This window comes from Oncorhynchus mykiss, chromosome 4 (assembly GCF_057628025.1).
Source record: "Oncorhynchus mykiss isolate SJ-2025 chromosome 4, ASM5762802v1, whole genome shotgun sequence".
Lineage (NCBI taxonomy): Eukaryota > Metazoa > Chordata > Actinopteri > Salmoniformes > Salmonidae > Oncorhynchus > Oncorhynchus mykiss.
The window spans coordinates 27,042,103-27,067,500 of record NC_143025.1 but is presented as its reverse complement, the minus strand read 5'-3'; the positions used below and the strand labels follow the sequence as shown (position 1 = coordinate 27,067,500).

The 25,398-nt window shown below is 41.0% G+C and overlaps 3 protein-coding genes across 6 annotated transcripts in view; 2 read left to right on the top strand and 1 right to left on the bottom strand.

Annotated features, from left to right (window-relative positions):
* Positions 1-9,824, top strand: part of LOC110521599 (uncharacterized) — a 19,584-nt gene extending 9,760 nt beyond the window's left edge. The window contains exons 2-6 of one of the 3 annotated variants that reach the window (XM_021599267.3): positions 770-859; positions 988-1,173; positions 1,620-1,856; positions 5,239-5,326; positions 5,487-9,824. In XM_021599267.3, the coding sequence (XP_021454942.3) occupies positions 809-859; positions 988-1,173; positions 1,620-1,856; positions 5,239-5,326; positions 5,487-6,106 (1,182 nt within the window). In that variant the 5' untranslated portion in view covers positions 770-808 and the 3' untranslated portion in view covers positions 6,107-9,824. The remainder of the gene's footprint in view (positions 1-769; positions 860-987; positions 1,174-1,619; positions 1,857-5,238; positions 5,327-5,486) is intronic. The other 2 variants (XM_021599270.3, XM_021599269.3) reach the window with 2 other exon arrangements.
* Positions 9,825-13,383: 3,559 nt separating this feature from the next.
* LOC110521598 (polymeric immunoglobulin receptor) lies at positions 13,384-16,816 on the top strand. Of its 2 annotated transcripts, none has more exons than XM_021599266.3 (6): positions 13,384-13,663; positions 14,215-14,544; positions 14,671-14,997; positions 15,223-15,490; positions 15,706-15,806; positions 15,980-16,816. In XM_021599266.3, exons 1-6 carry the CDS (start codon positions 13,615-13,617, stop codon positions 16,033-16,035), a joined length of 1,131 nt encoding a protein of 376 aa, XP_021454941.3. In that variant the 5' UTR covers positions 13,384-13,614; the 3' UTR covers positions 16,036-16,816. The 2 variants fall into 2 exon arrangements, with proteins under 2 accessions (XP_021454941.3, XP_036825206.2); XM_036969311.2 differs by having other exon boundaries at positions 13,429-13,663; positions 15,226-15,490.
* LOC110522767 (polymeric immunoglobulin receptor-like) lies at positions 16,066-19,158 on the bottom strand. Its single transcript, XM_090230771.1, has 3 exons — positions 18,909-19,158; positions 18,393-18,714; positions 16,066-17,285 (listed from the first exon to the last, which is right to left on the bottom strand). Exons 1-3 carry the CDS (start codon positions 19,156-19,158, stop codon positions 16,778-16,780), a joined length of 1,080 nt encoding a protein of 359 aa, XP_090086897.1. The 3' UTR covers positions 16,066-16,777.
* Between the last annotated feature and the right edge of the window lie 6,240 nt (positions 19,159-25,398).

The window sequence follows — 25,398 nt, the reverse complement described above, 5'->3', positions numbered from 1 at the left end:
TTCAAGGTTCTTGACATTTTCCGAATCGACTGATCTTCCTGTCTTAAAGTAATGATGGACTGTTGTTTCCTTTTGCTTATTTGAGCTGTTCTTGCCATAATATGGACTTGGCTTTTTACCAAATAGGGCTATCTTCTGTATACCACCCCTACCTTGTCACAACACAACTGATTGGCTCAAACGCATTAAGAAGGAAATATGTTTAACATATTAACTTTTTAATAAGACACACCTGTTAATTTAAATGCATTCCAGGTAACTGCCTTATGAAGCTGGTTGAGAGAATGCCAAGAGTGTGCAAAGCTGTCATCAAGGCAAAGGGTGGCTACTTTGAAGAATCTCAAATATAAAATATATTTTGATTTAACACTTTTTTGGTTAGTACATGATTCCATGTGTTATTTCATAGTTTTGATTTCTTCACTATTATTCATTTTATTCACACTGGCCTTGACTTTGAATGAGGAATCAACTCTTTTGCCAGTTCACTCAACTTATTTGGTGGGCCGAGTCCTCTTTGCATTCACAATGCTATGTTTAGCATTGAAGATTTTACAAAACACATTGACTTAAACTTAACTTGCAATTAATTTGTTTTGTTTGATGTACATTTCAAGTGAAAAATCTGAGTCTCATCATCATTCCGTTACTATGGAATTGCCCTTTAGCTAACATCAACATTGGTGCCATTGTTGCCTTTTATTTTGGCTTTGTTGTTAAGCCTTTTGATCTAACTCAACATTTGGGTGGTTTATTTTGTTATTGACAGGTCACGAGTCTGATCATCATCTTCTGAAAATTGGATCCAATGGATCAATATGTGAGATATGGAAATATTGGTCAGTCAGAAGAGCTTTTTGTAGGTTGAGCCAAATTTGATCCATTCTTCAAAATGAGAAACAATTGAATTATACAATATCTAAAATAATCAGCTAGATGTTTTATTGATCTATGGTTTATTCTAACACCAACCGTGGTCTGTTCTAGGATCAATCATTGCATTGGAGTGAGGTTAAAGAGGAGGCTGAAGAATGTCAGATTTCAGCTGTGCCATTAGGAGTTGAAACATCACAGGTTTTTAAAAAAGAGGACACTGATGGACAAGATCCTTCCTTTGAAACAGTTTCAGACGTCCATGGAGTCGCAGAGCAAGAGCGTGGACCTAAAGGCAAGGTAAGTAGCTCCTCAACACTTTGCAAGCACCTTTGCAAAGCCAGGAGTTATACCCTATATAAGTCCCGCTTGCTTCCTGGTGCAGTCTCATACTGTTTTTGAATGACCGTCAAGCTTTTATCACCAAATACATGAAAATGGCATCAATCAAATGTATTTATAAAGCCCTTTTTTACATTAGCCGATGTATAGATATACATAAATTAACTTACAATTATATTTGTATCTTTACCCAATGCCTTTTATGAAGGTTTTCGACCGAAAAAAGAATGTAAGGCATCAGAAGTAAAATAATCCAGGAATACAAATATAATTGTACATGCTTGTATATCTTTAATGCCTGGAGTCTCATCATCATTCCGTTACTATGGAATTGCCCTTTAGCTAACATCAACATTTTATGATATAAGCTTGATACTGAATGAATGATGTTTTCTCTGTGTAAGGTGCTGCCTTCACCAGCCCCAGTCAAAGAGGAGTCTGAAGAATGCTCCCTTCTGCCAGTAGATGAAGAGGAGGTTACCTTAATTACAGTGAAGGAAGAAGAGAATGAAGATGAGTTGAAGTCAGAAGATGAGAACATTGTGAAAGTGTCAGTGCCTTGGGAGCCGTTGGAAACATCACCATCATACTCGGATACAGATGATACAGAGGACAGTGAGATGGAAGGTGATAATGTGCGGGTGAGTTTAAGCATTTAATAACAGTGAAATAGACACTTTGAGATGTTTTGTATGGTCAAACTGAACGTTTTTTTGTTCCACTAGTTTTGAACATTCTTTACCCTACCTATTATAAGCTGTGTACACCAAACCACAAAACTAGCCTTCAACCTTCATGTTTTCTGACACTATGTGACTGCATTTGGAGTGTGCTACTGACATATAATAAGTAGGCTATAGGTGTAGCGAAAATGTCTAAACTTAAACCAGATCTGAACTCGAGAATCAACTTCTCTCATTGAAAACAGCATATGTGACATCGAGATTAGTCAGGAACATTTATTCCATTGCCAAAATGGACAAAGAATTGCCAGTAGGTGAATTCTGGTCATAAAGTCAGTATATTCCAAAACTGAGTTTTGTAGGATTTGAGATTTGGGTTGGGTTTTGATTTCAACAATGCTCACTAACATGGGATAAAGAACTGCGGTGATTGAGCCATATCCAATTGCACGGCAGAGCACACAGACTCTAGCTATTTTGTCATTAACTTATCCTGTTGACATTTAGAAAGTTCACATAGAAAATTCCATTGAACTGTCTTGTGTTGATTAAAAACAGCTGGACATAATGAAATCGCATCTAAAAAATAAATAAAGTTTTGCAAAAGCCTAGTGTCGAATAAAAATGAAGTGATTAAAGTGTTTCCATTATCCATTTAGGCAAAGAAATTGTCGACAGCCTGTGTGCCCTCCCACCTATCTGTTTCATGTCTCAGGTTGCGAGTAATAGCCAGAATGGATAGATTGCGAGAATTTACTAATATTTGCCATATTCTAATAATTCTCATGTGCCAACATATCGCTACGGTCCGTTCCATGGTGTGACTTGCACTCCTGTAGATCTGAAATAATACTTGGATGGTGAAACATGCATTAAGCAAACAAGAAAACAAAGTTGAAGCAATTTAGGCATTCTTGGAAGTCAAGACAATCTTTGTCCTGCAATGAAGCATTGTTTTTATCGTTGAAATATACATATACAGTTGAAATTGGAAGTTTACACACAATTAGGTTGGAGTCATTAAAACTCGTTTTTCAACCACTCCACAAATTTCTTGTTAACAAACTAGTTTTCGGTTAGGACATCTACTTTGTGCATGACACAAGTAATTTTTCCAACAATTGTTTACAGACAGCTTATTTCACTTATAATTCACTGTATCACAATTCCAGTGGGTCAGAAGTTTACATACACTAAGTTGACTGTGCCTTTAAACAGCTTGGAAAATACCAGTAAATTATGTCATGCATTTAAAAGCTTCTGATAGGCTAATTGACATAATTTGAGTCAATTGGAGGTGTACCTGTGGATGTATTTCATGGCCTACCTTCAAACTCAGTGCCTCTTTGCTTGACATGATGGGAAAATCAAAAGACATCAGCCAAGACCTCAGAAAAGAAATTGTAGACCTCCACAAGTCTGGTTCATCCTTGGGAGTAATTTCCAAATGCCTGAAGGTACCACGTTCATCTGTACAAACAATACTACGCAAGTATAAACACCATGGACCCACGCAGCCTTGATACCGCTCAGGAAGGAGACACGTTCTGTCTCCTAGAGATGAACGTACTTTGGTGCGAAAAGTGAAAATCAATCCCAGAACAACAGCAAAGGACCTTGTGAAGATGCTGGAGGAAACCGGTACAAAAGTATTTATATCCACAGTAAAACGAGTCCTGTATCGACCACTCAGAAAGTCCACTCAGCAAGGAAGAAGCCACTGCTCCAAAAACGCCATAAAAACGCCAGACTACGGTTTGCAACTGCACATGGGGACAAAGATTGTAGTTTTTGGAGAAATGTCCTCTGTTCTGATGAAACAAAAATAGAACTGTTTGGCTATAATGACCATCGTTATGTTTGGAGGAAAAAGGAGAGAGGCTTGCAAGTCGAAGAACACCATCCCAATCGTGAAGCACGAGGGTGGCAGCATCATGTTGTGGGGGTGCTAAGCTGCAGGAGGAATTGGTGCACTTCACAAAATTGATGGCAATCATGAGGAAAGGAAAATGATGTGGATATATTGAAGCAACATCTCAAGACATCAGTCAGGAAGTTGAAGCCTGGTCGCAAATGGGTCTTCCAAATGAACAATGACCCCAAGCATACTTCCAAAGTTGTGGCAAAATGTCTTAAGGACAACAAAGTTAAGGTATTGGAGTGGACATCACTCCAATAGAAAAGTTGTGGGCAGAACTGAAAAAGTGTGTGCGAGCAAGGAGGCTTATAACCTGACTCCGTTACACCAGCTCTGTCAGGAGGAATGGGCCAAAATTCAGCCAACTCATTGTGGGAAGGTTGTGGAAGGCTACCCGAAACGTTTGACCCAAGTTAAACAATTTAAAGGCAATGCTACTAAATACTAATTGAATGTATTTAAACTTCTGACCCCCTGGGAATGTGATGAAATAAATAAAAGCTGAAATAAATCATTATCTACTATTGTTCTGACATTTCACATTCTTAAAATGAAGTGGTGATCCTAACTGACCTAAGACAGGTCATTTTTACTAGGATTAAATGTCAGGAATTGTGAAAAACTCAGTTTAAATGTATTTGGCTAAGGTGTATGTAAACTTCCGACTTCAACTGTAGAAAGGAGTAGGAATTTAGATTTAAATGTGGAGTGGAGTGGAGTGGAGTTTTATAGTTACGTGCACCATCAAAACTATTCGGCAAGCGTTTATTTGTTTCCATCATCATTTGTTGACAACAAGAAAATTCACCCCTGTTGAACGAAGAAATGTCGCTCTTTAGAGCTTTTTTTTTTTTTTGCAAAATTTCTTTTGTCAAATTAACCTAGTTCAATAGAAACCTGCCTAGTGAGACAGACCTGTCCAGCAGCGCAGCAGATTGACTCGGAATTTGTTTTCATAAGGCAACACGTAGCGCGTTTTTGTACTTAAGATATACTGCACCAAACACCTTAGCTAGATGTAAAATTGCGCCACTATAACCTCCTCTGTAAAAATTGATTACAGATTTCATAAGTTATTTTAGATTCATTCTGACTGTTTTGAGGAAGTGGTACTAGCTTTGTACCTATGGTGTCCTATGGTGTCTCATGGGGGACAAACACCCAGTATCCGCCACATTGAACCACACCCCCAAGACTGAAATTTTGTTTTTCTTCATGAGCAACAGAAAAACGTGCAATCGGTGCGTTCAGTCGCTTTTTAAGCCTAATGCTTCATAGTAAAGTTAAGATTTCACAAACACGAAGTATAGCTTTCTTGAGCAGATACTAGCTTGAGTGCTGGGTCTAGTTAGTATTTAGCCAATTGTTGAAGGTAACTGACTTTAGGACTCAACTGAATTCACCCTCATTTCTGCTTCAAAGGACTGTGAAAACGATGAGCATGACGTTTCAGTAGGATTGAAGATTGAAGATTGCAGCAGGACATCATTGGATCAAGGGACTGCACCAGGTACAGATGAGAAAGCGAATAATGTTGATATCAGTGTGTAACATAGGTGGGGTGGATTGCAGTTATTGTGTAGACATATGATTGTGTTACATTAGCTCATTAGCTACGGCTCTTTATTGAAATAGAACTGCAATTCATTTTGTTTTTCTCTTTCCTTTAGGTGACTCTAAAGGTGTGTCCTCCTTCTATCCATGCCCCCAATGTGCGCTCGGCTTCACCATTGAGCGCTTTTTCCATGGGCACCTCAAGAGGGACCACCCCAAAGAGTACATCGCAATGTTGAAGTCTGGGAAAATCATAGCAAAAAAAGAAAACAGTGTACAGCTGACCCCAGCCACCTGCCCGCAATGTGGCAAAAGCTTCTACAATAAATATGTCATGCAAACGCATCAGAGGACTCACACAGGGGAGAAACCCTATCATTGTGTAGACTGTGGGAAGAGCTATGTCTGCGCTGAATCACTTAAAACACACAGAAGGACTCACACAGGGGAGAGACCATATAAATGCTTTGAGTGTGGGAAAGGATTTGGAGAACGATCCCAACGGATTAGACATGAAATGATCCACACAGGAAGACCATATAAATGCTCTCAATGTGACAAATGTTTTTGCTTTTCCAGAGATTTTAAGAGACATCAGTTGACACATAAGAAGACCCACACTGGACATAGACCCTATAATGTCCACAGGTGTAAGAAGTCCTCTGGCCAGCTAGAAGCTCTCAAAGCACACCAGAAAACACACAAAGGAAAAAAGACTTTTCAGTGCTCTGTGTGACAATTGTTTTGGATTTTTCAGAGACCATACCATACATCAGTTGACACGAACAGGGGAGAAATCGTTCACACAGCACCTAATGTCCTATAAACACCAGCCTGAGAGGCTTGAAGGAAGTCACAATATCATCTGCTACAGAATCGCAAAGTGTCACAGATGTGTGCCCTCGACTCAGTCTGGTGTCAAACTTTAACCATAACATTCAACACTGGCAGACATTTGATATTGTTAGTTAAATAGGTCAAAAGTATGAACATCTTTACTTAGTTCCAACAGATAATTGTAGACTAATAAGGGAAATGTCTTCCCACACATATAATCATGCTAATTACATACCAATTAATATAATCAGTAAATCAAATACTGGAAAATAATTGATCAATTCATTTTCCCTTTACAGTCCCCCTTTGGTCAAACAGACATAAACATACAGTGCCTTGCGAAAGTATTCGGCCCCCTTGAACTTTGCAGTTTTCGGTTCTTTCCACAGATTCTCGATTGGATTCAGGTCTGGACTTTGACTTGGCCATTCTAACACCTGGATATGTTTATTTTTGAACCATTCCATTGTAGATTTTGCTTTATGTTTCGGATCATTGTCTTGTTGGAAGACAAATCTCCGTCCCAGTCTCAGGTCTTTTGCAGACTCCATCAGGTTTTCTTCCAGAATGGTCCTGTATATGGCTCCATCCATCTTCCCATCAATTTTAACCATCTTCCCTGCCCTGCTGAAGAAAAGCAGGCCCAAACCATGATGCTGCCACCACCATGTTTGACAGTGGGGATGGTGTGTTCAGGCTGATGAGCTGTGTTGCTTTTACGCCAAACATAACGTTTTGCATTGTTGCCAAAAAGTTCAATTTTGGTTTCATCTGACCAGAGCACCTTCTTCCACATGTTTGGTGTGTCTCCCAGGTGGCTTGTGGCAAACTTTAAACGACACTTTTTATGGATATTTTTAAGAAATGGCTTTCTTCTTGCCACTCTTCCATAAAGGCCAGATTTGTGCAATATACGACTGATTATTGTCCTATGGACAGTCTCCCATCTCAGCTGTAGATCTCTGCAGTTCATCCAGAGTGATCATGGGCCTCTTGGCTGCATCTCTGATCAGTCTTCTCCTTGTATGAGCTGAAAGTTTAGAGGGACGGCAGGTCTTGGTAGATTTGCAGTGGTCTGATACTCCTTCCATTTCAATATTATCGCTTGCACAGTGCTCCTTGGCATGTTTAAAGCTTGGGAAATCTTTTTGTATCCAAATCCGGCTTTAAACTTCTTCACAACAGTATCTCGGACCTGCCTGGTGTGTTCCTTGTTCTTCATGATGCTCTCTGCGCTTTCAACGGACCTCTGAGACTATCACAGTGCAGGTGCATTTATACGGAGACTTGATTACACACAGGTGGATTGTATTTATCATCATTAGTCATTTAGGTTAACATTGGATCATTCAGAGATCCTCACTGAACTTCTGGAGAGAGTTTGCTGCACTGAAAGTAAAGGGGCTGAATAATTTTGCACGCCCAATTTTTCAGTTTTTGATTTGTTAAAAAAGTTTGAAATATCCAATAAATGTCGTTCCACTTCATGATTGTGTCCCACTTGTTGTTGATTCTTCACAAAAAACTACAGTTTTATATCTTTATGTTTGAAGCCTGAAATGTGGCAAAAGGTCGCAAAGTTCAAGGGGGCCGAATACTTTCGCAAGGCACTGTAAGCGCCCTATGACTACAGATGCCTTAATGCATATAGATTACTACAATAAATCTGCCATTTAAACAACAACAACATTGTTTGCAATCCCAAATCAATTACAGGCAGGCTTCTTCCAATTGTTAACAGCACAAATGACATGTATGACTATTAGAGATGGCTTTGATGATGATGTCCCGATGTCAATGTCCAGGAGATTGTATTTAACCAACCAGACAAGCTTTCACCACCATCACCTGCTGCACATTCTGCCTCATCAGATTCTCCCACACACCAGTAGCATGATAGAAGTTTCGATAAGATCTCCCCATGCCTGCTCCATGTGCTTAGTCTCAGGACACATGCATCGATAGCTCAGATGCTGTACACAGGTTGCTTCGCTCAGCCTAGTAGTTGAGAGACAGGGCAGTTGTGGATGCTGTTTTTCAGCTGGTTAGAGAGGCTGGGGTCTTGCACTGATCTGGTCAAATTAATCGGATGCATATAGGTACCCTCTGGGGGCTGAATGGCCATCACCTCGAGGAAATTATAAGATTAATTAGGCCATTACAAATACATATTACCACAAGTACATTCTTGACACAATCATTTTTAACAAGACACACATGATTAGTCATCAACACGTGTCTCTGTTCTTGATTAAACACAGGCATAGTTATACTCTTGTCTCACAACAAAATTATCTACCATTCCCACTGGAACTGTCAGATCCCCCATTGATTTTATTTTTCCCCCCTGGTTTTGAATGAGGTTAAACCCCTTTTCATTAGATATGTAGATATGGTTCTGTGTGGCTCAGTTGGTAGAGCATGGCGCTTGCAAAGCCAGGGTTGTGGGTTTGTTTCACACTGGGGACCGCTACGAAAAAATATGAAAATGTATGTACTCAGCACTGTACGTCACTCTGGATAAGCGCATCTGCTAGATGACTAAAATGTGAATGTAAATGTAATATCATATTTGTATATCTCCTTCAGGATAAACAAATACAGCATATATTACATTTTAAGTACACAGTGCTGAGCTGTCTGTTTATTTAAATTTTATTTTACCAGGCAGGTCAATTAAGAACAAATTCTTATTTATAATGATAGCCTTTTTACCAAACAAAAAGTCATATTAGTTATAATTTCTATTTAATTTGTCCACCTAAAAGTAAAACATTCCATACTCCGGGATTATCCAATAAGTGTCTCAAATTACACATACTCCTATTTTCATTTACTCTAACCTGGAGCCCCAAGTGTGGCTCCCAACAGGTTTTTAAAAATGAAACACTTTTGTTCACAGGGAGGACACAGCACCCTTTACTTTCTCATTATTGGAAGGAATAGTTTGTATTTTAGTCTTAAGTTTTACTGTAGAATTACCAATCTCTGTTGGATATTCTTTATTTGCTATATTATAAATGTCTGTTATTTTTTTATTAATATGTAACTATAAAATACATCAGTCATATATCAATGTTCACCAAATTAAAAACGTAGTAACTATCACTTGAACTACTCAATCACAGTCATGAAATTTGTCAGGCAACTCAAGGGCTTCACATACTTTTTTTTTTCTAAAAAAAAAGACAAGAGTATTTATTGTCCTGTCAGAGAAATTTCACATATCAACACGGCTGCCTTCTCAGCCTAATCTTATATTTTGACCAAAAGCTCCAGCCATTCGCACGGCTGGCCCTTCACATACCGCCATCTTTCTCCATGTTTTTGTAACTTTGTTCTACTATGACAAAAGAAGCAGACATCTAACAGGGGATGGTGAAAGGCAAGTCACAAATATAGAACCATAGTTCCAAAAGTAGACCAGTGGCAACCCATCATTCAGGGCATGTGGGATAGAGCCTACCTGTTTAGCAAAAAAATAAGAATATATATATATTTTTTTTTTTGTTGTTGTTGACGGTTTTGCATGTTATTTTGGCATTAATACGTGTCACATATCAGTTCGCAAACAATGTAAAAGAACAACATTAAGTTAATAAAGCCGCATACAAACATCTTTTTTTGCTTTCTTGAGTAAGGCAGCTCCAAAATGCAGGTGTTTCAGCCTAGCTCAGTGCTTTCGGTGGTGGTGGGGCAGCCAGCGTAAAGTACAGAGCGTAGGGGTTGGTAATGTCCTCTACTTGTGCTGTGGTTGGCTCAGTGTTCTGTCACTCATGGGGTCACTACGTCACCACAAAATCTACAGGGAGAGCTCGGAAATTCAAGCTCCTTGGGTGCTGCCATAGATTTACATTAGAAGTCCCCATCCAAGAAGTTTGGCCACAGATAAAATTACGTCAAATCACGTTATATCTACCGAAGCTTTGATTGGATTGATCATGTCAACATTATACTTTCAAAATCTTACCTAGCAAGCTAGACAAGAAGTCATCATGAATCAAGTTGAAAATCTACTGGCAAATCCTTGTCATATGAAGAGAAATTATAGATAAAACGTATTGGTGCTCATCGGCCATTGGACATAAACATGACACAACAAGTTGGAAATCGCAAATTCAACAATGATTGGTTTGGAAGGAATCAGTGGCTAACTGCAAGCGTTGCAAAGCAGTATCAAAAAGGAGACCGGGGGTTGCTAAACCCTGGTCCCTGACAGCGGAACTCACAGAATTCACAATTGTGACCATCAGTTTTGAGATTAGAGAACCCAGCAGATTGCACCTCCTAGAGATGTATACAGCTTGTTGAAGTGAAGTAATCACAATTCTACCTTGAACGGGCCGGTGCTCCCCCCCTTGTCTGGTTTCACAGAACCAGATCGAGTGGTCGTGCCACCCCCAGGGCTTCTCAACCTTAGTCACTAAACTGATCCAACAATGTGACACTGAACACAGGCTCTTTATGGCTGACTTTTTAAAACTAATCTGAACAAGATTTCACTAACCTGCTACACAAAATACACACAGTAACACATTTTTTTGGTATAGCAGTGTCACAAAGGAGATCAGCCGGTGGTTGCTAATCGCTGGTCCCGGAGAGCTCTAGCAATTGTGTGGTCAGTAAACCAATTGGTTACTTTTCCACCAGGCCAACACCGCCAAGGCAGATGTCACTTGAGTTTTAAAGATTTAGTTTTGCTGCTCCACCACACAAACCACACACAGCTGATTTGGTTTTCCACTCTGCTGACCTTGTACTTACAGAATTCCTGACTTTGTTCAGACTGCCACGGTACAGAAAGTCCATTGGTGTCTGATACTGGTATACATTTTTAACCAAGTTGACTACAACAAGACCAATATTAAAGACCAATATTATTACTTGATGATACAACGAGGCTCTTTATACCAAAATCTAAATACTTTTGTATATATAGTGTATGTGGAAACCCCTTCAAATTAGTGGATTTGGCTATTTCAGCCACACACGTTGCTGACAAGTGTATAAAATCGAGCACACAGCCATGCAATCTCCATAGTCAAACATTGGCAGCAGAATGGCCTTATTGAAGAGCTCAGTGACTTTCAATGTGCCACCTTTCCAACAAGTCAGTTTGTCAAATTTCTGCCCAGCTAGAGCTGCCCCGGTCAACTTTAAGGGCTGTTATTGTGAAGTGGAAATGTCTAGGAGCAACAATGGCTCAGCCTCGAGGTGTTAGGCCACACAAGCTCACAGAACGGGACCGCAGAGTGCTGAAGCGCGTAGCATGTAAAAATGTATCTGTTCTCGGTTGCAACACTCACTACCGAGTTCCAAACTGCCTCTGGAAGCAATGTCAGCAGAATAACTGTTAGTCGGGAGCTTTATGTTACGTCGGCCAGGCCTAACATCAGTGCCCGACCTCACTAATGCTCTTGTGGCTGAATGGAAGCAGCAATGTTCCAACATCTAGTGGAAAGTGTTCCCAGAAGAGTGGAGGCTGTTATAGCAGCAAAGGGGGGACCAACTCCATATTAATGCCCATGATTTTGGAATGATATGTTTAATGAGCAGGTGTCCACATATTTTTGGTCATGTAGTATACAGTGCCTTCAGAAAGTATTCACACCCCTTGACTTTTTCCACATTTTGTTGTATTACAGCCTGAACTTAAAATTGATGACATTTAGATTGTTGGTCACTGGCCTACACACAATACCCAATAATGTTAAATTTGATTTTTTTTTTCTCACATTTTTTACAAGTTAAATGCTGTAATGTCTTGAGTCAATAAGTATTCTAAGGACAAGCCCTCCCCTAACCCGGATGACGCTGGACCAATTGTGCGCCGCCCCATGGGCGCAGCCGGCTGCGACAGAGGCTGGACTCGAACCCAGAATCTCTAGTGGCACAGATAGCACTGTGATGCAGTGCCTTAGACCGTTGTGCCACTCGGGAGGCGCCGAGTTACAGTTTTGACTTAATCTACTTGAACATCTATGGCAAGACCTGAAAATGGTTGTCTAGAAAGGATCAACGACCAATTTGACAGTGCTTGAACATTTTTGAAAACAATAATGGGAAAATGTTGCACAATCCAGGAGTGGAAGCTCTATGTCTTTCTTACCCAGAAAGACTCACAGCTGTAATTGCTGCCAAAGGTGCTTCTCAAAAGTATTGACTCAGGGGTGTGAATATGTATGTAGATGGTTATTCACACGATTAACATTTTTCAAAAAACATGTTTTCACTATGTCATTATGGGGTATTGTGCGTAGACGCGTGAGAAAAAAAAAGTCAAGGGATATGAATACTCTCTGAAGGCACTGTACCAAGGGAAGACAACCTCTCAGTGAGAGAAACCATGCATGGAATGCTCCACAAAAGAGGAGAACACGTTTGACTCACCTCCAGAAAGCTAATTCTGAAGCGTTAGCGAGCACTGGTGAAAACCTTAGCATCCCATCCTCATCGCCATCTATAATGGGGATTTCAAGGTGAATAAAAGGGAAGAGCAGTCGCACCTAAAGTCTATCAAAATCAATCTTCTTTCATACAAGTTGCAACAGGGAGACACCTCCAGCACAGAAAATGGCAAAGGGGAGATTTTAAACGCCACCAGCAGAGCCACACAAGGAAGAATACGTGTCAATGCTGTCAGTGTGACAAGAGTTTCTTCAGAGCGGCTCACCTGAAAACCCATCTCCTCAGTCACAGTGGAACCAAAACACTAGTCCGCTCTAACTGTGGGAAAAGGTTCAACCAGGAATGAAACTTAGAAAATCAACATTAGAGTAAAGTTGTAATGAACCTCCATCTGTAGAAGTACAGATATGATGATGAATGTGAGTAGTAGGTGAGTAAACAACTTATTATGAATTATAATCAATTGTAATAACACAACATTACTTATATTAGAGTGGTATGAATTGGATCATCATTAAGTGAAATCATCTAATTCAGTTCCCAATACACTAAAATGAAATTATTTTTCATTGTGATGTGATTTAGACAGACTTCCATTGGTGGTTGTCCATTGACTAACTTGATAATCTTCTAACCTCGTTCTGACCAAACAAACTGTGGCAATTGTAAGTTGCAACACTTATGAACACATGTAGACATTCCAGTACAGTGTTGCACAGTAACGGGTTACTATAACGCACAGACCTGTTACTCATAGGAAGTTTCATTGTGTGTCTGACGCACTGATTAGGAAGTGAGAGTCAATGTTCTTGCAAATGCAATCATACCCACTGATATGTTCAGATTGATTTACTAGGAGACACTGTGAGCAGACACACTGATGCGGATTGCACCAGCTCACACATTTACATATTACTTTGACATGCTGTACACGTCTATTTGACTAAGGAGAGAGAAGACTAACATTGATATTGACACAATTAGAACAAATAAGTACACATGGTTCCCCTTTATCTTCTCATCCTTGTCTTTGTCCATGGACCACCAGGTGAGCCTCTCATTTACAATGAATATGTATTATACTTGTATGTTGATGGATGTCTTGGGGGTCTCTAACTTTTGATAGTTAATCAGATTCTAAAGTGTTTTTAAGTCTTGGGTGTGGTAATTGCATGAAAAGCCCTTAAAGAATTGCCTTGGTAATTTCTAAATATTGCATTCCCTAAACAACAAAATATAGGCCGACACATAGTGAAAAATAATCTATGTTTTAGAAATAGGTGCTACATTCAATACTGTTCTCTTGTATTAGAGGAAGCAGTATTAGCATACTGTGAAGAAAAAGGAAATTGTTGTGCAATGTTTTATTGGCCTGTGGTGTCTTAGTACCTCACGTTCCACCCGATATCCCCCTTTTCTTTTGAGTAAAAATTGTATTATACTCATAAATCATGTTTTTAGAGATACAAACAAATATTTGATATTTTAGCTTTTCAATAGACAGAACAAACCATTATCCAGCTTATTCTAATACAGCTTTCACAAATATATTTGAAATGGATGGTACTGAGCAGTCTACTATCTATTCATTCAACACAGGTTGCAACAGCCTGTGGACAGTGACAAAAAGTACTGCAAAGAGTGGCGGAGCCATCACGATCCCCTGCCACTACCACCGCATGTTCAGAGACCATGTCAAATACTGGTGTAAGGGCAGAACCTGGGCCTTATGTAGAGTGATGGCAAGCACCGACCCAAGGCGGAGCAGAGGAGGCATGTCAATCACAGACATCCCAGAGGAGCTGGTCTTCACTGTGACCATGAAGAACCTACAGGAGACTGACACCAACAGGTACTGGTGTGCTCTGAAAGTGGGTGCAATAGGCAAGCCGGATGTTAAAGTTTCCGTGGACCTCACAGTCACCCAAGGTAAGCTCCACTTGAATGTACATTTTTGACCTCACACTACTTTTTGCGTTGCATAATTTCTGTAAAAAAGTCTGGGGAAAGGTAGCATATTACATCAGTAATAATATTGTATATCTTTTCCATCAGGCTCTCCTGATCTGTCAGTGGTTGATGAGCTGGTATCTGTTGAGGAGGGGGGCAGTGTCAGTGTACAGTGTCTCTACAGTGACACACTCAGAGGCAAAGAGAAGAAGTGGTGCAGGAGTGGGGACCGGCATTCCTGTCAGACACAGACAGATACTAGCCAGAATGCATCTGTTGTGATCAGTGATGGCAAGAGGGGAGTGTTCAATGTGACAATGAAAGAACTAGAGAAGAAAGATGCAGGCTGGTATTGGTGCTCTGTTGGAGACCTACAGGCTGCAGTTCATATCAATGTCACTCAGAGATCTACAGCACACAGGAACACTGCAGGTCAGTTGATGCTGGTAGAGTGAAGCACTGTTACACTGTAGTTTGTTTGCACCACCTTATGCTTGTGCTGTAGTATTCTGTTAAAGCTTTTTTTCTTCATCAATGAGAACATTGTTATACTGAAAACACCAACACTGAAGTTAATATTTGCAGTATTATTTCAGAAGCAAAATAAGGTTATTTTTTGTTTCATTTCTGACTTCCTACCCATGTTTCCTTCCACAGAAGCAGTGACTACTCCAACGCTGCCCATGTTACACTCCGCATTCTCGACATTCACAGACTCCACAGCTACCTCTGCCTCAAAGACAAACCCTTCCGCCACAGTAGACTCTGCTCTGACAACATCCTCATATGGCTCTGCAACTCCATATCCATCCGTCTCAGTTCCATACATCACAATCCATTCTTCCACACTGACTTCTTCACTAACAACAGCACAACCTACATGCTGTCCTTCTACCGAATCTACATCTTCTAACAAGAAAATCAGGTATGTTTTTGATTGATACTCAAAGAATTCTATTCAAAGTTCACTATTTTTGCTGCATTACTTCTATGCTTTGCCACAAGATGTCACCCTCTGTATGAAAATTGATTTACATGTGAGTCAAGTTACGGTTTCTAACTTACGCTGCTTCCTCAAATTACAACTTTTATTTTTGTTACCATTCTTTGATCATGATTTTATGTTATTTTCAATTTTAGAAACCTGCCCTGGCATGCTCCTATTCTCATTGTGTTGGCCATGGTGTTGTTGGTTATTGTTGTTATGGCTGCAGTCAACATCTATAGATCTTCCAGGAATAGTAAGTGCTCTCCTCCTTCAACTTTATTATTTCTCTTTCGGCTCCAAAATAAATAAATACATTTTTAGTGTGTTTTCTTGGGAACATACTGTTTCCTTTTTTAACCTGACCATTTGATCACTGTTATAAAGCTACCCCATCCCTTGACTTGTCTCTCTCTTATCTCCTGTCAGATATCAGACTTGTGGAAGGAGAGATGACTGAGCTGGTGATAAATCAAGATCAATGATATCAATTAAAAGAGCCTAAAAATACATTTGGATCATAAAAATTACTGTAAGTTTGCTTTAATATCAACCAAAATAATCACATGTACAGTAAATGTATTGTAGTAATAACATACCATTAGGTAGAGAACAGAGAAAAAATGCATGAAACATTAAACAATTTCAATAGATTATTCTGTTATGGCTGCAAACCATTCAAATGACATGTCATCATAAGAGCACACATACCCACAAATAGATATCATGTGTAATTAGCTATCATACATGGTTATTTTTTATAAGATATTTGGACTCAACGATTTAAGTGATAAAAATACATAGCACTTACTTTGGTAGTCTCTCATCACCAGAGCTGCTAGGATGGTGCATGCCAAAAAATACCAGGCCAACAGCACCTTTCAGCAGAATATCCAGATATCTCTCCCAGTCCCAACTAGAAAACCAAAAAAAATACAAATCTAAATGAGCTTATCTGTTACAGTATATCTACACTAATGAATGAAAAAAGCAATAGTTTCACCTCTCCCTTGAGTTATCATCCTCCGTTGCTCTCAGAGTCAAGACCAAAGGGAAAGTAATCAGATTCATGGTTGGAGGAGATATTGCTGTGAGGGGAAGGACATTTGAATCATTGATTTGTGTAGCAAGCATCACATGCAGAGCACTTGTAAATGAAATATAAACAAGTATTATTATTATTATTATTATTATTATTGTTATTATAATTATTATTATTCTCTTGTTTCAATAAATGTCTCTTGAAAATGAAAGATGTACAAGGTACAATGGTCTTTTGTCTGCATTATTTGGATTCTGAAGGGGGCTACAAAGCCTTAAAATGTGAGTGATAGTGAATCTGTGACAGTCTATCAGCTTACATGCGTTAGATGCATTGAGGACTGAGATGTACACCGGGATCTGCTTGTCTCCTGCTATGCACCAGTACCAGTCGTTATCGTTCATCTCCAGATGTCTCATCGTCACAGTGAAGGTACGACTCCATGTATTGATGATCAAATCCATGCGGTCCTGAGACGCCCGCTCTCCCTCTACAGTCAAGCAGGAGCTCCAGTTCTCTGCAGGTTTCCCGTTCCAACACCACATCTTCTCACTGTCATCCATGATGTCACTGTAGAGACACTCGGCTGTGGTGCTGTTCCCCTCCTTACCAGACACCATGTTGCTCCTCACCGACACATCTGGGAAGCCTGGAATATGGAAACAGAAACGATACAGACAAAGCAAGCTCATTCTCGCGCATCACACAGAGATCCAGGGTTGGGGTGAATTAAATGTATATTCAGAGGTGGGCAGTATATCTGTTACATATATTTAAATTACTTCAGAGTATTTTGTAATTTATAATACACTGGGCTGAACTAGACTCCAATGTATTCTGTAACAAGATACTTCTGTGGCCCCCTTTCACCCTACATTGGTATCAGAAATCTGTTGGCACTATTATGTGATCATCTGAGAGCATCTGCTAAATGAACTACATATAAATGTAGTAATGTAAAAATTAACAATTGCAAAGGATTCTGAGTATTATTGCTGATTATTATTAAAGCCAATAATTAATACCCATTCAAGCAGTTCATTTTGGTATGTTCATATTCACATATACATTTACATTTTGGTAATTTAGCAGACACTCTTATCCAGAGTGTCTTAGGGCTCTATTCAATCCGCATCGCGGAATTTCAGCTTTACAGCATGATTGAAATTTAAAGGCAATGTTCCCGCTTTATCAGAGACTACCTTCAGATTAGAAATTACCTTTACATTTCTATCACGGAATCTGTATCGCTTTACATATTTATTGAATAGAGCCCTTACTATTTACAGTCAGTGCATTCCATTAAAGTAGATAATCAACATATCACAGTCATAGCCAGTAAAACGTTTCTGTAACCGTTAAGGAGGATGTTGCTGCTGTTCAGGCAGGCTACTTGCAAATTCCAATTTTCCTCATATAATTTATTTATTTATTTATTTATTTAACCTTTATTTAACTAGGCACGTCAGTTAAAATAACAAATTGTTATTTACAATGACGGCCTACCCCGGCCAAACCCGGATGATGATGGGCCGAATGTGCACCGCCCAGTGGGACTCACAATCACGGCTGGATTCGAACCAGGGACTGTAGTGATGCCTCTTGCACTGAGGCCTTAGACCGCTGCGCCACTCAGGAGCAGCATTGAAAAGAATTGGATTTGAATTTTCAGTGTACTTCCTGAATTGACTGCAATTGAAATGGAATTCACCCTGCAGAGATGTTAATGACATTTTGTTTTTGAAAGCTCAGCTAAAATCCAACCATGACAAAGCAGGACTATGATAAATAGTATATCACCTGCAGTGACAGTCAGTGACAGAGAGGCTTCCATTGTTTCTTCCATTGTCCACAGCACACACATACTCCCCTGTGTCCTGAGTCTGTAGGTTCTGCATGGTCACAGTGAAGACATGCTGGCTGGGGTCATCTGTGATGGACACATCCCCTCGTCGCAAAGGAAAGTCAGTACACACTATGGTAGTGCAGTCTAACTCTCCCTTCATCCTGCACCAGTATTTCACATCCTCCTTGCACCTCTGGTCATAGGGACAGAGAGCAGAAAGAGACTGGCCCCTGTAGAGAGTGACCTGGCTGTCTGTCACCTTACTGTTCTTTAGACCTGTGAGAAGAAAAACGACATACTGTATGTTGGCAGAGATTGCGCTAAATCACTAAAAACCAGGAGGGTGATTGAATCAAAATCAACATGGGTTTATGGGAAACATGATGATGACACTCAGTTCTTCATTGGAAGTAATTGTAATAAAGACTTGGGGTGCTGTGGACAAAGACAAGATAACGAGGGCAGGTTACCTGGTGGTGGTACGTGGACAACCTGTTGTCCCCTGTCCTCTGCTGAGCTACAGATCTCCTGGCTGATACGTTCAGAGATCTCCTGCAGGCCTGAGAATTTCTGGACGAAGAACACATTTTCGCGACGGCCAGTGATCTTGTTCAGACCCATCAGTGAAGCATTGGCGCCCCCGATAGCATAAAGAGACACATCATGATTCTTGAGCTCTTCCAATGACGCTCTCACATTCTCATGGAGCTCACTGCCCATAATGACCAACCCAACCTTAGTCACCGATTCTCCTCTGACACCCTCCCTCTACTCCCTGAGAAGCTCACTCATCATCTCCAGGTGTGGGTCAGTCTCTGTGGTCGAACCGTTTGACCGTCTCAGATTCCAGATGTGCTTTAGGATCTCCCTGTTGTTTAGGGGAGTGCTGAGGTTGAACGTCGCCGTGTCACTGTGTCGACTACATGGAACCAGACCCACTCGAACCTGGTCCTGCCCCAGGTAGAAGCAGTGCAGCAGTGATCGGAGGAAGTCTTTGATAAGCTCAAACTCCTGAGGCATGATGCTCTGGGATCTGTCATCCAGAATAATCATGATAAAGATGGACGCTCCCTGGGAACAGACTTGGAGAACAAACATGAATTACAAGTCTACCTAATTGTTTAAAACATAATGTATGGCTTTATGTTGTAATATGTCACGCCCTGACCTTAGATATCTCTGTTTTCTATATATAGTTTGGTTAGGTCAGGGTGTGACTAGGGTGGGTACTCTAGGTTTTTGTATGTCAAGGTTTTTTTGTATGTCTAGGGTTTTTGTATGTCTAGGGGTTTTGTATGTCTACGTTGGCCTGATATGGTTACCAATCAGATTGGGGATCATATTTAGGCAGCCCCCCCCCCCTTTCCGGTGTGGGATCTTGTCTATGTGTAGTTGCCTGTCAGCACTATATTGTATAGCTTCACGTTTCGGTTGTTATTTCGTTAGTTTGTTCGGTGTTCATTCTTTTAACAAAGGGAATGTACGCATACCACGCTGCGCTTTGGTCTCCTTCATACGACGAATGTGACGTAATATAGCAAAACTTATATGTTTAGAATACACTACGGATGGAAATGGAAACTAATTCAACAAACATTTCAGGGGAAGGAAACCGGAATATAACTCCTACTCATTCACACTGCAGGCTGGTGTAAGTACCTGTCAGGTTGCTGGACACCCTCTCCTCTGCCTGGTCAGAGACTCTGGGTGACATACGGGACACTCCTCTTCATGTCTCCAAATGTATCAACAAGGAACACATTCTCTGGATTGCCAGTGATCGTTAACAACTCTTTCTTTGAAGCGCCTTGAATACCAATGCCCATGACAGAAACGCCATGTTTCCTTAGAAGATGTGCTGACACTTCCATGTCATAGGGATCAGTGGATTCTCCATCTGTGATGACAATTCCAATTTGTGGAACACCCTCACTTTCCCTGCTGCCTTTAACCTTCTTAACCAGAGCCATCATAAGCCTTAGGGCCTTTCCAGTATATGTGTCACCTCCCGTTTGTACAAGGGAGTAAATACCCTTCAGGATTTCACTTCTATTCATATGATCATTGAGCCTGAACACAACTTCAGGTGATGTACTAAACTTCATCAGACTGATCCTGATATGGTCGGTGTCCACAAACAAAGAGTGCACCAGGGTATCCAGAAACCTCTTCATCATCATAAAGTCTATATATTGTATGCTAGTAGATTCATCCATTAGGATAACAACATCAGCCTTCACTCCCTGTGGGGAAACTGAAAGAAGAGCTGTTGGTCACAAACTTGATGATAGTGTAACATTACAAATGAACTATATAAGGATAAACTACTGAAAATATTTTACTACCTTCTCCCTGAGCTTCTGCCACTTTGCTGGGGTAGACAATCAGAAGAACGACAAATGTCTATTTGGGCCCCATTTTCACGCTTTTGTTGAAAGACAAATATTAGAAATACATAGTTATTTAATCTGCAACTAGACAAACTCAGAGATGTTTATTACTAAGACTACTATTTTATTACTTTGTTACCCCTATACCATTACTATGACTACTAATGACAATTAAATAATACTTGTTGCTATATTACTTACCTGATTCATCAAGAAATGTAAAGAAGATGTCCACTGTATTTTAACCAGAAATCCTCACTCTCAGATTTGACTGTACACCCCTCATAGTTTGCAGGTCATGGGAGACACAAATCTTCTCTGCCAGCAAAGTACTACTGTCCTTCCTCAGACCACAGACTGTATTGTCATATGGAAGCATAATTGCCATGGTAACACAAGAGGAGCACACACACGATATGTGAGCACACAGCATTATCATTGTCATCACTTAGATACAGTACTTCCTGTGAAATTCTCATAAATGAACAAAAAAAAACTGCTATGGTTCAACACTTGTGATAAAAAGGACCCACGAGTTTCATCGATAGCACTAGTAGGTTGGTTGTAGAATACCAAGTTCTAGTAGCTGCTTGACCACTCTATTTTGAGTGCCTGAGAATATTGGATTTCAAGGTTTCCCGATGTGAGCAGAAACAAATATCAATAGTGCTACTGCTCAATTTGTTTTCCATTTGCAGGTCCACCTGTGTCTCTGGCGACTCAAATTATTATTTCCAAGTGAACAGAACATGGTTTGAGGCCTGACCATTTCTGGTTGTTTAGGAAAATGCTGCTTGTTTTGCTTATGACAATATCGTGAGCATACTGACATGGCAACTCAGCCACTGACCGCAAGGCTCTATAGCTGTCAGACTGGCCAATAGCTTTTACCCCCAGACCATCAGGCTGCTGAATAGCTACCACTAGGCCTGCTCCCCCCCCCCCCCCCTCCCTATTTACCCTGCCCCCACCCCCAATGGATATGTATCATTGTTACAGTTGTTAAAAACAGTATATATACAAAAGTATGTACTGCAGACACCGCTACAGATTAGCTGATTCAGCTATTTCAGTATGTAGACCCCCCCCCCACACACACACACACACTGTTCACTCTATCAATTAGGTTAGTACTGTGGAGCAACTAAACTCAGCAAAAAAATAAACGTGTGTGTAAATATTTGTATGAACATAACCAGATTCAACAACTGAGACATAAACTGAACAAGTTCCACAGACATGTGACTTACAGAAATTGAATAATGTGTCCCTGAACAAAGGGGAGTCAAAATCAAAAGTAACAGTCAGTATCTGGTGTGGCCACCAGCTGCATTAAGTACTGCAGTGCATCTCCTACTCATGGACCAGATTTGCCAGTTCTTGCTGTGAGATGTTACCCCACTCTTCCACCAAGGCATCTGCAAGTTCCCGGACATTTCTGGGGGGAATGGCCCTAGCCCTCACCCTCTGATCCAACAGGTCCCAGGCGTGCTCAATGGGATTGAGATCCGGGCTCTTCACTGGCCATGGCAGAACACGGACATTCCTGTCTTGCAGGAAATCACACACAGAACGAGCAGTATGCCTGGTAGCATTGTCATGCTAGAGGGTCATGTCAGGATGAGCCTGCAGGAAGGGTACCCCATGAGGGAGGAGGACGTCTTCCCTGTAACGCACAGCGTTGAGATTGCCTGCAATGACAACAAGCTCAGTCCGATGATGCTGTGACACACCGCCCCAGACAGCCCCAGACGGTCCCTCCACCTCCAAATCAATCCCGCTCCAGAGTACAGGCGTCGGTGTAACGCTCATTCCTTCGACGATAAACACGAATCCGACCATCACACCTGGTGAGACAAAACCACGGCTCGTCAGTGAAGAGCACCTTTGCCAGCCCTGTCTGGTCCCGCAACGGTGGGTTTGTGCCAATAGGCAAAGTTGTTTTCCGGTGATGTCTGGTGAGGACCTGCCTTACAACAGGCCTAAAAGACCTCAGTCCAGCCTCTCTCAGCCTATTGCAGACAGTCTGAGCACTGATGGAGGGATTGTGCGTTCCTGGTGTAACTCGGGCAGTTGTTGTTGCCATCCTGTACCTGTATCACAGGTGTGATGTGTGGTGGTTCATTTCTTTACAATCAAATGAGGAGAGACAAACTTATCACACAAGTCAGAGTTAAACTTCAACTAAATCTTTAATAGTGAGTACTTTGCAATAGCGATGGCTTGTCGACGAATCACCGTCTCTGATGATCCGTTGAGAGCACCGAGACAAAAGTACAAAGGTCTTTTATAGCCAAGATACACCCCTTTCAACCTACATGACGAACAACAGATATATAGAATCGGTCACAAGGTTAAGATCTGTATGAAAGATACCTATAATACATAGCAGACAGTATCTGCTGTGTCAACAGTTTTCATTGTATAGACCAGTGTCTGGCCCTCCGACTCCAAACTGGAACCATCTCCCCCTGGTACGGTAAAAACAGAAAACATTAACCCATGCTCTGGAATGCGCATTAGGTTTTATCACCCAAACGACATCGTAAATCTCCTGTCAGTTATCTCCCAGAGGCCCATCCTCAGTAGAACACACACACAATAGTTAAGAATAGTCTATTCTGTTGAAATAAAACAACCATTTGATGCAATAAAAGCATTATAACATAATCTTGCAATTTTGCCACCATAGATGTTCGGATGTACCGATCCTGTGCAGGTGTTGTTACACGTGGTCTGCCACTGCGAGGATGATCAGCTGTCCATTCTGTCTCCCTGTATCGCTATCCTAGGCGTCTCACAGTACGGACATTGCAATTTATTGCCCCGGCCACATCTGCAGTCCTCATGCCTTCTTGCAGCATGCCTAAGGCACATTCACGCAGATGAGCAGGGACCCTGGGCATCTTTCTTTTGATGTTTTTCAGAGTCAGTAGAAAGGCCTCTTTAGTGTCCTAAGTTTTCATAACTGTGACCTTAATTGCCGAATGTCTCTAAGCTGTTAGTGTCTTAATGACCTTTCCACATGAATTGTTTATGGTTCATTGAACAAGCATGGGAAACAGTGTTTAAACACTTTACAATGAAGATCTGTGAAGTTACTTGGATTTTTATGAATTATCTTTGAAAGACAGGGTCCTGAAAATGGGAAGTTTCTTTTTTTGCTGAGTTTCGAATATTTCTGATCCATCCTCAGTTTTCTCCTATCACAGCCATTCTAAACCAAGATGGCATAGCAGTCAGACGTCCTTTGTCCTCGTCTTGTCGTGTCCCGTGCATATATATATTTACGTCTTTCTTCGCATATCTTTTATATATTTTATTTTCCAAAAAGTCAACTTCAAAACACTCTCCTGCAATCCGCCTCACCAATTTAAAAAAGTATTATTTACCTCAAATCTGAAATCCACAATAGAAGCTAGCCAGAAGCTAGCCAAGAAGCTAACCAGAAGCTAACCAGAAGCTAGCCAGAAGCTAGCCAGAAGCAAACCAGAAGCTAGACAGAAGCTATCCAGAAGCTAGACAGAAGCTAGCCAGTTTACTGGCTAACGTTAGTATTCAGCTAACCATGGTTTGTGGTCATCAGCTATCCTTTAGCTCGAAAAGCTATCGCCAGTTTTGTACAAAGCGACTCAAACCAGAACATACCGGACCTATTTTTCTCTCCATTTCCCCGGATTTCAACCGCAAGCTCTGGACATTTACACCTGGATCTCGCAGCTAGCTAGCTGCTATCCGTGTGACTATTGGCTTACGTCGATCCCGGAGCAAACATCAATTATTCCAGAGCTAGCCAGCTGAAGACTTCCATCAGCCACTCCTGCGCTACAATCACCTATCCGGACCCGTTTTACTGCCGATGCGGAGCCCCACCGGGCCTTCACGAGTGGAAAACCGACGTTATCTGCCCGAGGGAGTTATTCAACTGGCCCTTCCGTAGTGACATTACCTGAACGGCCATCTGCGGCCCGCTAATCGTTAGCTCTCTTATCGGCTGCTATCTGAATAGGTCTATCGGACAATTTTTCTTGGGTCACTATATTTATTTTGCCTATTGGATTGATCCCATCTACCACACGGAACCCCACTAATCTACCGACGGAAACGCAGGAGGTGGCTTAAAACAGACCTCCATCCTATGCTAGCTTGCTACCGATGGCCCGACTAGCTGTCTGAATCCCCGTAACCCCAACCAACCTCACTACTCACTGGACCCTTATGATCACTCGACTAAGCATGCCTCTCCTTAATGTCAATATGCCTTGTCCATTGCTGTTCTGGTTAGTGTTTATTGGCTTATTTCACTGTAGAGCCTCTAGCCCTGCTCATTATACCTTATCCAACCTTTCAGTTCCACCACCCACACATGCGATGACATCACCTGGTTTCAATGATGTTTCTAGAGACATTGTCTCTCATCATCACTCAATATCTAGGTTCACCTCCACTGTATTCACATCCTACCATACCTTTGTCTGTACATTATGCCTTGAAGCTATTTTATCGCCCACAGAAACCTCCTTTTACTCTCTGTTCCGGACGTTCTAGACGACCAATTCTCATAGCTTTT

Excerpts from the sequence above, each read along its gene's own strand:
- LOC110522767 (XM_090230771.1), bottom strand. The coding sequence starts at position 19,158 with ATGGGCAGTGAGCTCCATGAGAATGTGAGAGCGTCATTGGAAGAGCTC. Across the intron at positions 18,715-18,908 it reads TGTCCACGTACCACCACCAG|GTCTAAAGAACAGTAAGGTG; the intron begins GTAACCTGCCCT and ends TTCTTCTCACAG. Across the intron at positions 17,286-18,392 it reads GTCACTGACTGTCACTGCAG|AATGAGCTTGCTTTGTCTGT; the intron begins GTGATATACTAT and ends GTGATGCGCGAG.
- LOC110521598 (XM_021599266.3), top strand. The coding sequence starts at position 13,615 with ATGGTTCCCCTTTATCTTCTCATCCTTGTCTTTGTCCATGGACCACCA. Across the intron at positions 13,664-14,214 it reads CTTTGTCCATGGACCACCAG|GTTGCAACAGCCTGTGGACA; the intron begins GTGAGCCTCTCA and ends CATTCAACACAG. Across the intron at positions 15,491-15,705 it reads TCTTCTAACAAGAAAATCAG|AAACCTGCCCTGGCATGCTC; the intron begins GTATGTTTTTGA and ends TTTCAATTTTAG.